Below are 13,662 nucleotides of genomic sequence, written 5' to 3' on the forward strand. Positions count from 1 at the left end.
ATGTATTAAAAGTGAAGAATGAGCTCAGATAAGCACAAAGTATAGAGCAGTAACAATAAAATGGCTGCATTTCCCTATCACACATCCCGTAAGAGCATCCAGAAGGATGAACAGCATGGAGGATGGGAGGATTACTTCACCACTTTTGGCTAATTAGCTTGAGTACTAACTACATGCAAAGAGATACAATTTAAATGGAAATATAGCCACCAAAAAAAAAAAAAACCCAAATGGTATGGTTTGTCTATCGAAGGACTGAAGAGGCCTTGAGAAATAAAATGAAGCCTAAATAGTCTGGACTCTTTCTGATTCTACCATTCATCAGATGGCACATGAATGATGATGCTGTATCTTAATAGCGTGTAATTTTTCAGAAAGAAATGTGCAAAAAAATCAGCATTTGTTCAATCTTCATTCATTCTAAAAGCCTGCACATGGTTGTGAACATTCTAAATTTTGTTAAATGTATATAAAATAATTTTGTTAATTTTTGTTTTCATTTTTCAAAAAAATCTCAAACTTTTTGTGGAGTTTTTTTTTACTATTTATGAAACATTGGCTCCTGTTGCATATGGATTTATGTTTTGATGTATTGTCACTTTTTCTTATGAAAATACAGAAAATGTAGAAGGAATCTGTAATAACTTATATTTGGTACTAGACTCCAAAACTGTCACACTCTTGGCACATCTGCATTATCTATTTTCTTTTGCTGAGTTTTTAAAGTAAGTTATAGATATCACATGTTAACACCTGATATTCTAATGCAGCTCTAAGAAATAATGGCCTCTCCTACACACCTACAATCCATTTTCATATTAACAAAAGTAACTGTAATTCCATAATATCTAATATCCAGTCCATATTCAAATCCCCGCAACTGGCAACCAGTCTTCCCAGCAGGTAATTCTGGTCTCATGGGGTTGCCTCTTCTGCCAGCCCCAGGGGACGCTGCCCCTTCTGAAGAGTCTTGCTGTTTACTACAGGTGCCGTTTCCCTCCTTCCCTTCTCCCCCATTCCCTGTAACCTTGAGTTAGATCTACACCTGTGTTGTGCAGTACAATAGTCATTGGCCACACAGAGCTCTTGTAATTTAAATTAATTTAATTAAAGTAAACATTCTGTTTCTCAGTGAACCACACTGCAAGAGCTCAGTGACCACCTGTGGCTGGTGGTCCCCATACAGCCCACAACCCTAGAACATTCCATCACCTCTATCACCTCTATCAGAGGGTCTATCAGGCAGCGCGCATAGCTAACGGTTTATGCTTTACATTGCACTGTTCAGAACAATGACTTGACTTTAAATGGCTGTTCCTGACACCAGGATAGCAACTATGTCCAGACAGTAAGGATCTCCTAGATTATAAAATGCCAATCAAAATGTATACTGTGAACACATGAGAACTTAGTAAAGCCCCAGGGACTCTCAGCTGATGGGCCAACTCATGAAACCAAGGAGGCCAGGAGGATCTGCCTCTTTGGGAATTGCTTTGGGCTCAAGCAAATCAGCAAACCACCCCAAGGTGCTGCATAATGCCACTGCTAGTCCACACTGAGGGGCCAGTGAGCAATCTGCACCTGCAGCACAACGACAAGAAAAAGCCTCCTGCGAAGGGGAAGCAAAGGGAGATTTGTAAGCAGGAGGGCAAAACGATCCGCCATGGGCCTTAGGAAGTCTAAGGGCTGAGGTGTCAAAAACGAGGAAGTGAAGCCCCAAGACACATGGAGACATCCTGGAGGGTGACTGCAAAACTCAAGACGAGAATCCATGTGGGCAGCTGGGACTAGAAGGGCAGAGCCAGATTTGAGAGAGAGGATCTAAATGCGGTGGGAATCCACCAGAAGATGAGAAAGAAAAACGAGAGTGACAATGGGCTGAGGGTAGACTCCAACTCAGGAAAAGGCAGCAGGCAGATGAGACCCAATGCATAACAGGGCGCAAGCAGAGAGGAGAAAAGAGCGAGGCGACACCCACACAAGAGGGCAATAGTATTAGAAAGAAAAGAAAAAAAGGGCATGGGCTCAGGGAGGGAGAACTGGGCCACAAGCATGGGGGGAGGAACTTTATAACAAATATGTTAGGGTGTCTTCTAAATGTTACTATTTTGATCTAAAATCATCACACATATCCTCTTCATCAAAACTCCTCTTACCAAGTTTTCTCGAGTTGACTTCATGTAAAGGAAAAACTGAAAGCACTCAGAATTGCTGTTTGTTGCTAGGAAAATTAAGACCATTACCAGCACACTCAATTGTCTACCCTATCAGGAATACATATTTTATAATGTCCCATACAATTTTAAAATAAAATTCATAGGTAATAAACTGACCAACACTTAAAATTTCAAAAAATTAATCTACTGTCCTAACTGTAATGAGTCTGTCATATCTATTTCAATGTGTGAAGTACAACTACCACTGAAAGAAATACTGCAACCAAACATTTGCATCTTTGCATAAAATACCCATGACTGTGACATTGTACAGACATTGTCTTAACATTTCAAATACCAAACGCAACGTTATTGTGGGTGATGTGATGTTCTGAAATGGTGAATAATTCTTAGTTTCTGAACAAATCAATTCAGTTGCATTCTAGTAAAATTCAGGATACATTTATGGTAGTTATTATACTGCTCACCAATATTCCCACTTCTCCGTTTCCCAGATAATAGTAGGATTGAGCTTTCTAACTCCCTTGAAGTTAGAGGTGGTATGTGACTTGCTTTGGCCAAGGAAATGGGTGCAAGTGGAGCCTGTCACCTCAGGGCTGGGGCATTTAATGCTGATGTAGAACTCTGCTTCAAGTGAGGGAACCTGCCAAAGCCCAGGTTCCCCCGTGAAGTGTGGGGAGAAACAAACTTCTGTTAAGCCACTCAGATTTAGGGTTGTTATTGAAGCAAAGACCGGTACCATATTAAAACTGTTCCCCCAAAAAGAGTTTATGTTTTTATGCACAATGGAATTAGGCTCCAGGCTCTGATGACTGCAAATAAGCTTTCCGTTACGTGACTGTCCTGGGCATTGGAGAGTCCTGAAGGAGTCTGGACAACTGCTTTGTTACTGCAGACGATATAACCGCCTGGTCCACCCCGCTCCTCAATCACTCTCCGCTCACTCCCCACTCCACTGAAAACAACCAGCCGGCAGGATCCAGAGTGACCATGAAAACCAGAGGAGCGGGCTGGACCAAGACACCTGGACTTCCAAAGGGGAAGCCCTTGTCCACTCCATCAATTTGTTGCCATCAGGAATACTGAGTTGCCAAGTCTTCCGATGTTTCCAGAGGTCAAAGTCCAGAGTTTCATGCAAATTACTTTTAATTTCTAAATATCTCCCAACAACTTAAAATATTTGAATTTAAAATTTAAGCATTCTGCGGGTCACACCAAACAGTTCTGGTCTGATGAGGCCCACTTGCAGTACTTTGCAAAGCGTCAAATGCTGTGAAGTTTGCGTTCCTACTTTGTCAAATTCCCGTCTTTCTCAAGTGACAAAACAGGCTGTAACTCCTCACAAGTGCAGAGCGCCTTGCCCAAGCCATATGGCTGGGTAGCAATCATTACAATTGCTAACATCTGCCCTGTGCTCCTTACTGCAAAATCTTATTTAATAATGAGGTAAGTTCTGTGATTGTCCCATTTAACTAATTAATAGCAGAATCCGGGCCTTCTGGTTTCCAATCCACCGCAGTGTGGTCTTTCCTGCTAAACCGCTGTACTAGTTTTTTAAAATACTCTTTCCTGCCTCTCCTGTTGAGACAGGAATTTTCTTTCCTGCCCTTTTTAGGGTTTGCCCTGAAGACTGCTGCAGAAAAATGACGAAGTAGGAAAAGTAAAATAGGAAATGAAAATTAAAAAGAGGAACTAGTGTCACAAAGGAAAGAGGCCGTAGGGCTGTGTTCCAGGCTGGGCTGGGCGCGCCCGAAAAGGGGAGAAGGCAAGCCCAGGGTGACGCCCTGAAACGCGCGGCTGAGGTTCTTTCTGCAGTCAGAACTGCCTTCCCGAACCTACCTCCAGAGGAAAGAAGGGAAGGAGGCTGGCGAACAAGGGAAGGCCAAGGCCGACCGGAAAGTGCGACCGCGAGCGCGGAGCGCGGCCGCCGCCGCCGCGAGCTCGCCGCCGCCAGGGCCACGTGACGCGGCCAACATGGCCGCCGACGGGGGCGACGGCTGCCCGGCGGAGCGCGGGCCGGGGCTGGAGCCGGGAGAAGACTTTGAGGTCGTGGACCGGAGCCAGCTGCCGAGCCCGGGGGACCTGCACAGTGCGGCCAGGCGGCGGGCGGCAGCGGATGGCTGGTCCGCGCCCATCCTCACCCTGGCGCGCAGAGCCACGGGCAACCTGTCGGCGAGCTGCGGGAGCGCGCTGCGCGCGGCCGCGGGGCTGGGCGGCGCGGACGCGACGGAAGGCGCGGCGCGTACAGGTAGGTTTGGCGTACGCGCTCCGCGGTGCTTCCCGCTGGATAGGTGGCCCTTGGCTGTGGGAGCCCAGCGGCGGGACCCTGTTAGACAAGTTGGAAAAAGCCAACATGCTAACACGCCTGGCTGGTCCTCTCTGTACCCCGTGTAGCCACGCCCAGATAAACACGTAGGCTTGGGCGGGGAGGGGGGGGATCGACTCCCACTTGCGTTCCCCAGACAATGTCCTTATTTTCATTGGTGAACTTTAGGAAAATATATGAGTTTGAGCTTAGGTGATCTGTATAAGTTTTAAAAATACTTAAGTGAATTCAGGAGTGTTCTCTGTTGTAAATCGCAAAATGCCAGCCCGGTTCACACCTGCAGGTGTAATAGCGCCTCTACAGTCCTGGAGGACTCGCCGCACCAAAATGAAAGGCTGGAGGTATGGGTGCAGGTAAGACCTGAACTTCTGAGCTCCCCCACCACCTGCCTCGCTGTGTGCTGGACCCAGCACCACACTTCGCCCGGCCTGCAAAATGGGGATTTTTTTTATTGACCAGATGATGTCTTATAGTCCTTTACAGCCCGTTGTCGCCTAGAAAGAGTTTCAGCACATTTGTGAGAAGAATGGAAACATTAACCGTGTGACTTTCTAGTCTACTAGTAGCTACCTATTGCATAACACAGTGAGAGCATTTTCTTCTTCATGGAAAGCGCTGCAGAGCAGAGCTGACAGAAGGCGGGAGTGCTCTCCTCAGAAGCAGTAGCGGACCTCGGAGGTTTCTTGCATCTGTCTTGTCCGCTGGTAAATTTGCTGTAGAAGTTACCACTGACACCAGAATAATGAATTGTGGATTCATTATTCTGAATGAATAATGAAAATGTCAGTGGTTAAAAAAGATGGAGTAAATTTTGAAATCTGACTTCTTTTGAGATTCCGGCAATAAAAAGTAGGTCTAAGAGGTAATGAGAGAGGCTAGGCTGTTCAGCCCAGATTCCTGGTTCCCACAGGCTTGCCACCTTTGCACATGTCATTGGTTGTTTGTACACCCATCCATTGGCAGTCCTGAGTCAAGGCCTGGAGTCTTCTGGAGGTCTCCTAGATAGGTTATGGCATGTAGTAAGCCGATGATAAATGTTAAACGTTCACTGACAAAATGTAACAGTGCCTAGCACACAAATGCATACACGGTGGGGGAAAAGTAGGTTTACAGTTGTTCATATGGAAAATAATACAGTAATTAATAAGTAATAATGCAAGAATAAACTGCATACTCACAATGGTAAACCTACTTTTGCCCTACCTTGTATTTGAAAAAATATATGCATTTTTCATTTATGGTAGTGCTATGAATAATAGCCAGTACTTATATTGTGCTGGAGATTAGTCTTAGATCTCTAACATTAATTCATTGTACCTTCACAATACTGTGTAATAGCAGGACTGGTTTTATGGTGTGTAACCAGTGCTCCCTTTGGTTAGTGTGGTCACCCAGGGCCAAGCACAGAGAAGTGCCCTACACTTGAAATTTTTAGCAGTTATATCCCTGAATCTGTGTTTTGTAAGTGAAGTCCGGTGGAACAAAGGAGTGTGTAGGGAAGGAGGGATCTCGGAGCCTGGCTCATGCGTGGTGCCACCTTCGACTGCCTCCCTGGAACAAGTTCTTAGCCTCCCTGGCCCACTAGGACTGCCCTGGGGCATCTCCCTCCCCCTCCCTGACCCTACTGCATGACCACTGCAGGCCCAGGGAGGGTCGGGGGTCACACTTTGTGAACCCCTGGGCAGGACAGGCTGGCAGCGCCACAGCACACTGGCAGGCAGCTGGGCAGGCGCCTCTCACCCCCGCACCCCCCCCCCCTGCATCTCTGCAGGAAGTCGTGATGCCTTAGGACCTATGAAGGGGAGATTGACTTCCTCGCCTCCACACAAGTAGCCATTGCCTTGTAATAGGTACCATTATTATCCCTGTTTCATAAAGAGGGAAACTGAATGAAAGGGGAGTGACTTGACCCAGTCACTTAGAAATGGCAGCAGCAGTGCTAGAACCGAGACATCTGCCTCTTGGGGCCACGCTCTCAGTCACAACACCTCGATGCCTTGACGCCTCTAATTTTATAAGCAAAATGCGATAACGTATACACATGGGTTTTTTTAGTCAGTTTATAGAAAATAGTAAGTAAATAACTGCCACTCCAGTCTGGAAAAAATTGTGAACATGGCTTGCTGAAATGTGGGGAACATCCAGGATGAGCTGTGTGGCTAGTCCCCAAAGATGACCTGGATTTGAAGCCACCCAGTGGGACAGGAAAAGCAGGTTAGTTAAAGACAGCCCTTCCTGTCGCGCCCTTCAGCCAGGGCCTGCTCACGCCTCCCTTTCCCATTGGTCTGCCTCCGCAAGCAGTGAGGACAGAGCTTTCTCAGAGGAAGTGGTGAAGGAGAAGAGATCCAATGTGAGCAGCACTCTTGACAGATAAAAATTTGAGGGTAACAGAGGTTCAAGGGAAACGCTGTAGAATGTTGTGGAATGCTCTGAGTATTTGTTTTACAGTGTTGTCCCGTGTGGGGTCCGGTAGCACAGCGTGTCACAGCGATTGTGCTCGCATAGTTGTTTGTTTTAGGTGGGTGTGTTTTTAGGATAATAAGTGTGCGTGGTAAAACAAAACCAAACAAAACATACAAAAGAAGACTCAGTGTAGAAGTCCTCCATCCCAGAAACTGTCCCCGGTCCTCCTGAGAGACCTGTGCCTGTAGCCCGTCCTTTCATCCCCGCGCACAGGGCTTACACACACGTTTCCACACCTGCACTCTGGATTGCTGCCTTCTCCTAAAGGATGAATAACATGACACATGTGTTTCAAGTGCCCAGCACAATGTCTCACACATGGGTACTCACAGAAGAAGTCATTCTTTCATTTTACATTTGCCATTAGGTAGGTGGAGGGTATGCCTTTTTCTGTTCTCTTCCATGACAAAGTTTATTTTGTGGTACAGCTCCTTCCAAAAGGAAGCACAATAACTTTTCCCACTTCATGTTGTGGTTTTCTTCCTTGTCAGTATAGGATGACACCATACTGTATGATAAAATCTTTCAAAAAACCAAAGGGCTACTCAGAACTAAAACTTAAATCTATTAAAAATCTAGTCACTTCTCTGTAATTCAGAACTCAACCAAAAACCCTGTACAGCCCACTGCCCCTCCTGAGTCCTTATTCTCTCTACTAGATGTTACAACAAACTGGCATTACTTTGAGCTGGTTGTGGCTGGTAATGGCATTGTTTTTTCTCTCTTGCAGGTATAAAAGCATTTTTTTAAATGTTTTTTAGGTAATTAGCAGGTTTTACATAAAAATTCAGATCACAAGCTTCTGAAAACTATTGACAACATTCTTCCAGCCAGAAGGTGGGGGGCTTCATATTATCTGCCACTCAGCCTGTCTCAGCCACGCTCATTTAGGGTAAAGCCCTGCCCCTAAAAGGATCGACGCCAAGATCACTGATCAGACCAATTATTTACCAATTTCATAAGCGTAGAATTTTGTGACACTCCGTGTGTTGTGTCAAACTATTACTGATGAGTCATAGGGATGTGAATATCTAGGCCAGGATCTCATAGCTAATAAGCTTGGCAGTGGTGAGAACAGTACCAGGCGTTAAACCAACTGAGTCAGACCAGACCGTGGTTCAGCAGCTTCAGCGCTTGCGTTCTGGCCAGGAAAGAATTCAGAGCCAAGACTCAAACTATAAGAGAAAGCTTATATAGGAAGTCACAGAGGTAGAAGAAGTGAGCCATGGAAGAAATGGGGTCAGGAAACAAAATGCAGAGGAAAAGAAGGGCCCTTGGAGCTCAGCAGAGAGGGAGGTAATGGTAACACACCTGGGAGAGGGGGAGGCACAGCCGGACAGGAACCTGAAGCAGACGCGCTCTGGGTTCTATTGCCCGCCACCAAAAAAAGCAGGACTCCCAATGCCGGAGTCTCATGAAAAGGAAAGGAACTATTTATTCAAAAGTCATATGGAATTAAAACACTGGCGAAATTTTTCCATTAAATCCCACTCCCTTAAAAACAAAAGAAATTCCCACAAACACATGCAATCCTGTCTCACCTTGCCAAACCAGGCCAGTCCGAGGTACCCTCTCTCAGAAAAGAAATAGAAGTCCGCAGCTCAGCTGGGCAGATTCCTGTTCGGCTTCTCCCAGTCGTCGTCGTGCTCAGCTAGGCTCCCGCTCTCAATTCTAAAGTGTGTGGCCCCTCCTCATGGTGGGCTGGTGGGGGTCCTTTTGCATCCTTTCAAACCTCATGGCCAAGACCCGCCCCGCCCCCCAACTGCTCTATTCTAAGCTGTGGGGCAGAAACCCCACCCCCACCCCTGTGGCTAAGAGAGCATGACTGGCCTGTACTTGGGTTTAAATCACAGTGGAGATCTTCCTCTGTAGCCCCACTTCCAACTCCTCCCACAAAGGGCAACGCCTGCCAGTACTCCTGGTTTCTTCTGCCTTTCTTGGCTGCTATTGTTAGTCTAGGCAGACTTGGCTGGAGACCCCAGCCCTGGACGTGGGAACCGCCTCCTGGCTGCCTCGCGTGTTAGAGTCACGCCCATCTCCCTGTGGGTGCAGCTATTAGCATTACTAAAACACTGGCCAAGTTCTTTAGATATGCAAAGTAACCGTGGCCCCGCTCTGCTTCCCCTTCCCCAACCCTGTTAGTGGAGGTTTTAGGGGCTTCTAGCTCAGCACCGGTTACTCTCCTTGGAGCACTGGGTCCTCGTCCTAAGGGCTCTGAAGGGTGGAGCCTAGGGGAGGGCCCAGGGGAGGGCGTCGGTACAGCAGTCCTTGGCTTTGCAGGTGTGTCCTTTCGGGGTCGTGGTCTGCAGACTGGTTGGTGCCGGGGCAGCCGGGGTGTCACTTGTCTGGTCTTCCTGCTTTTCTGGGCCTGGAGCTGAGGCACAACTGAGGCCTGGACGTATTTGATGCGGGTCAGGACCTCACTGTCCTGGGGGCTCCATGCTGAAGGGCTGTTCCCCAGCTCCTTGTTCGTTCCCATTCCAAGGGGTCTAAGCCGCGTGACTGGTGACTTGCCAGGGAGGAAGAGGTCACCCTGGGGGCCAGGCCCTTGTTTTCCCGGTGTTGCCCGTTGCCCGGCACCCGGGGCTTTCCGCCCGGTGACCTCCAGCACCTGGCCCACTGTCCTTGCTCTGCTCATGTTTCTCTACCTGCCGACCACAGTAAAATTGAGAGATGGACTGGCTTAGAGATCCTCCCAGCTCACACTTTCTGTAACTCTAAATTGGGCATGAATGGGAATAAGTGACTCACCAAGCAGGGGGTGGCAGATAAGCCGGCCACGGTGCGCTGCCAGTGCTGAGGATCAGTGTTAAGAGCCACTGCCACCCCAGCTCCGACCACCTCAAACATGTCTTCACATTTTTGACTCACATGACCCCCTAAAAAACTTCAGCTTTTAAAGTTGGCATATGAAATTCTTCATTGTAATTTTAAAGTATTTAGGTTACATTTTCTGGCTTATTGTAAATATTGACTTTCCTCATTCTTTTTTTAAATTGATTTGTGAGAAAGAGAAACATCGATTTGTTGTTTCACTTATTTATGCATTCATTGGTTGCTCTTTTTTTCTTAAATAGATTTTATTTATTTATTTGTAGAGAACGGGGAAAAGTGGGAGAAAGAGAGGGAGAGAAACATCCATATGTGGTTGCCTCTCGTGCACCCCCGCCCCTAACTGGGGACCTGGCCCACACCCCAGGCATGTACCCACAATCCTTCGGTTCGCAGGCCAGCACTCGGTCCACTGAGCCACACCAGCCAGGGCCATTGGTTGCTTCTTGTATGTGCCCTGACCAGAGATCAAACCTGGAACCTTGGCATATCAGGACAACATTCTGACCATCTGAGCTCTCTGGCCAGGGCTTGAATATTGACTTTTTGAAATAAAACTGTTATATCACTTTTAAGTGTATCAAGTAGTATGTAAATGCCTTCATGATTTGATAAGCACTAGCAATCATCTTAGAAATAAATAAGTTACTTAATATTTGAAAATTTTACATTTTTCCTTTTATTCCTTGAACTTGAATTTCCATTCCTCTTCCATATGTTTTATAATTTTTTATTGGTCATCCTATCATATATCTCAGCCAAAAATATGTAAATAAAAATAAATAAACTTTTCTTGTGACTAACACTCGATAAGCGTATAAAAATTTTTTCTTCTGGAATGAATTGCCATAAAAGTTATTAGTGATGCTAAGTTGATAAAGAGGAACTTAAATATAATTTTATAAATAATTATACATAAAATTTTCATGGAATTGCTTCTAAGAGCCCTAAATGGTATTGGTTTTTTCATCGAACACACATATATATATATATAGATGTATGTATAAGATTTACTGATAAAATGTGATAGAACTTGGTATTGATTTTATTCCAATTTTTTGGTTTTTTATAGATGTCATCCCTGAGAAACCTGGTTCATACAAATAAGAAATATAAATGGACAGTTTTGTTAGAGCAGTGTTGCTCAAGTCTTTGAACTCCTAAGTTATATACCCTAAATCACATAGATCTGTCAGTAATTTTTTTAAATTTTTTGTTCAAAGCAAATGAAAATCACCTGACTTGCAAGAAAGAATGCAGTCTAGTCATGTATAAAGAAATTTCTTCCCTGACCATTGTGGCTTAGTTAGTTGGGCATCATCCCTCAAAGCAAAAGGTCACCGGCAAGGGCACATGCCTGGGTTGCGGGTTTGGTCCCCAGCGCGTAGCAGAGACAACTGATCGATGTTTCTCTCCCTATCTCCTTCCCTCCCCCTCTCTAAAAAAAAATAAATAAAATCTTTAAAAAAAAAATTTCTCAACTTCTAGGAAGTTTCCCAAAAAAGGTTTTACTAAGACTTATCAAACGATAATTATGCTTGTAATTCTTTACCTAGCTACCTTGTTTAACCCAGAACACTCAAAATGATTGAGGACATCTAAATATTGTTTATTTCATTATGCCTTTGCTGATAGAACATTTTTTGACAAAAAGACTTAGTTTATGTGTATTTCAAATCCATTTTCATCAAAAACTTGGAGTTACCTTTTGGCTCATTTAATTTATGGAACATGTCCACCAAGGTAATGGCCCATCATAGGGCAGTGGGCATTGAGACTGGCTGAGAACAATTACGTATGAATTGGGGGAGGGGGATTTTTTTTAACTATAAATTTAGGATACCCAGCAGAGGGCTGGAAGGGATTCCCCTCCCCCAGACTAGGTTTCCTTGACTAAGTGCAATAAATGAGGGAATGGAAGCTGTTCATGTTGGGGCATGTGCGGGACTTTCTACACCCCAGGCCAGTGCATCAAGAGGATAAGGGGGTAGGGAGTGAAGTGACACTCTTCCCCTGGGACAGGAGAGGAAAGAGGAAAGAGAGGAAAGAGTGGGACTGGAAGGCCTGGGAGTTGCGTGTGAGCCACCAGGGCCTGCCTCGGCCTCCGCGTGGATGTGTGTCATCCCTGGAAGACCGCTGCCTTCTTTGAGGTTAAATCTTTACAAATCACTTCTGTGGTTATTGGTCTATGCAGGGTTACTCTTTGCTCTTGATGAGGTTTTCACAATTTTTTTTTCCTTTGCCCATCATCCAATTCATTAAAGTTTTCAAATTTATAATTGTACTACATAAGATTCTCTCAAGATTTAAAAATAAGTAAACCACGCCTGACCCCAATGCTTTACTTAAGTCATTTTTCTCTCTCCATAACCAAGATGAGATGTTTAGAGGGATTTTCCTTTCCCCGCAACTAGTCTTAGGTTGTGCTGAAAGGATTGAGAATATTTAGCCCCATCCCGGCTGTCTCAAGCCTCAATAATGTTTATTTAATATCTTTCTTATAAATTCAGTCATAACATCGTTCTTTTCAATTCAGCTACACATACATATGCTCTTCTATTTATGTGTCCATATTAAGGCTCATAAAATCAAAGCAGGTAAGCAAAGGATTAATATCCGAAATATGCAGATAAATCTAAATGAAGATTTAACGAGCAACTCAGAGACGAGGAGACTAAACCTGATGATTAAGCCCAGTAGGAATCTGACAACTGCGAAGTGAAACAACCTGGCTCCCAGCCCCCTCCCAGCTGGCCCGCGTTAGAAAGGCGTAGGGTGGTGAGCCCTGCAGAAGGGGCACCCCGGGGGCCGTCCTGGCCTGAGGGCAGTTTCCCGGCTGCAGCGTTCAGGCTGGGGCTGCACATTTTTACAAGTTTCTGCAATGAGTTTCCTGGGTGTGAGGGCACATTTGGCAACATATGTCATGGCAATCTAATCCTGGTGGAACACAGTTTTTAACCCTCAAAGTGACAAGGTTAATATGAAGCTGAAATGGAAAGATGGCTGAGTTTTATTTCACTATCAAAAAAGTGTAAAACTCGTAATTGCCCACTAATTGTGGGCAAAAGATTGGCAAAAATGAGAATGCGAGTCTGGAATCGAGTGGCTGGGGCTTCCCCGAAGGAACTCAGAGGGCACCGTCACACCCTAGAGCAGGTTTCAGGACCCCTCCTGGCGGAAGGAACGCCGAAGTCCGACAGGCGCCCCCGCGCCTGGGGGCGTGGCCTCGCTGCGGTTCGCCCAATAGAAACGTCTGGGGCGGGGGTGGGGCTTCCTGCATTTTGCGCCCTGCGCCTTCGGTGGGTGGAAAACGGAGTGCTGGGGGTGGGTGACCCCAATGGTGCGAGTCTTGGTAGGGCGGTCGCTGTAGCAGCCGCCTGGGAGAGGCCTCGAATCTCACCTGACGCCCCGCGGCGTCCGAGCGGCTCTGACCTCCACGGATCAGGGGCGGGGCGACTACCGACCCCGGTCGTCCGCGCGTCTGCGCTCGGAGCAGCCCGCCTGCCTGCCGCCTGGCCGGTCCTGCTTCCGTGGCCCAGTGTCCAAGCGCCTCGCCTGGCAGCACGCTCAGTCCACTGACGAAGCTGTCCCTGTTTCTGCCCCACAGCTTCCAAGTGCCAGATGATGGAGGAGCGTGCCAACCTGATGCACATGATGAAACTCAGCATCAAGGTCTTGCTTCAGTCCGCTCTGAGCCTGGGCCGCAGCCTGGATGCGGACCACGCCCCCTTGCAGCAGTTCTTCGTGGTGATGGAGCACTGCCTCAAACACGGGCTGAAAGGTGAGCCTGGGCGCCTGGGGCTCAGCGTGCGTTCTTCAGTGCCGAGTAGTTCTGGGTGCTGCGAGAACAGCAAGGTACAAAAC

The 13,662-nt window shown here is 46.5% G+C and overlaps 1 protein-coding gene across 1 annotated transcript in view; it reads left to right on the forward strand.

Moving 5' to 3' along the window:
* The first annotated feature begins 4,147 nt into the window (after positions 1-4,147).
* The window catches only part of RUFY1 (RUN and FYVE domain containing 1), a 60,330-nt gene continuing 50,815 nt past the window's right edge, over positions 4,148-13,662 (forward strand). The window contains exons 1-2 of the mRNA XM_054566264.1: positions 4,148-4,425; positions 13,406-13,579. Coding sequence (XP_054422239.1) covers positions 4,152-4,425; positions 13,406-13,579 — 448 coding nt within the window. The 5' untranslated portion in view covers positions 4,148-4,151. The remainder of the gene's footprint in view (positions 4,426-13,405; positions 13,580-13,662) is intronic.

This window comes from Pteronotus mesoamericanus, unplaced genomic scaffold, assembly GCF_021234165.1.
Source record: "Pteronotus mesoamericanus isolate MK-2021 breed Mesoamerican mustached bat unplaced genomic scaffold, CSHL_Meso_final contig_171, whole genome shotgun sequence".
Classification (NCBI taxonomy): domain Eukaryota; kingdom Metazoa; phylum Chordata; class Mammalia; order Chiroptera; family Mormoopidae; genus Pteronotus; species Pteronotus mesoamericanus.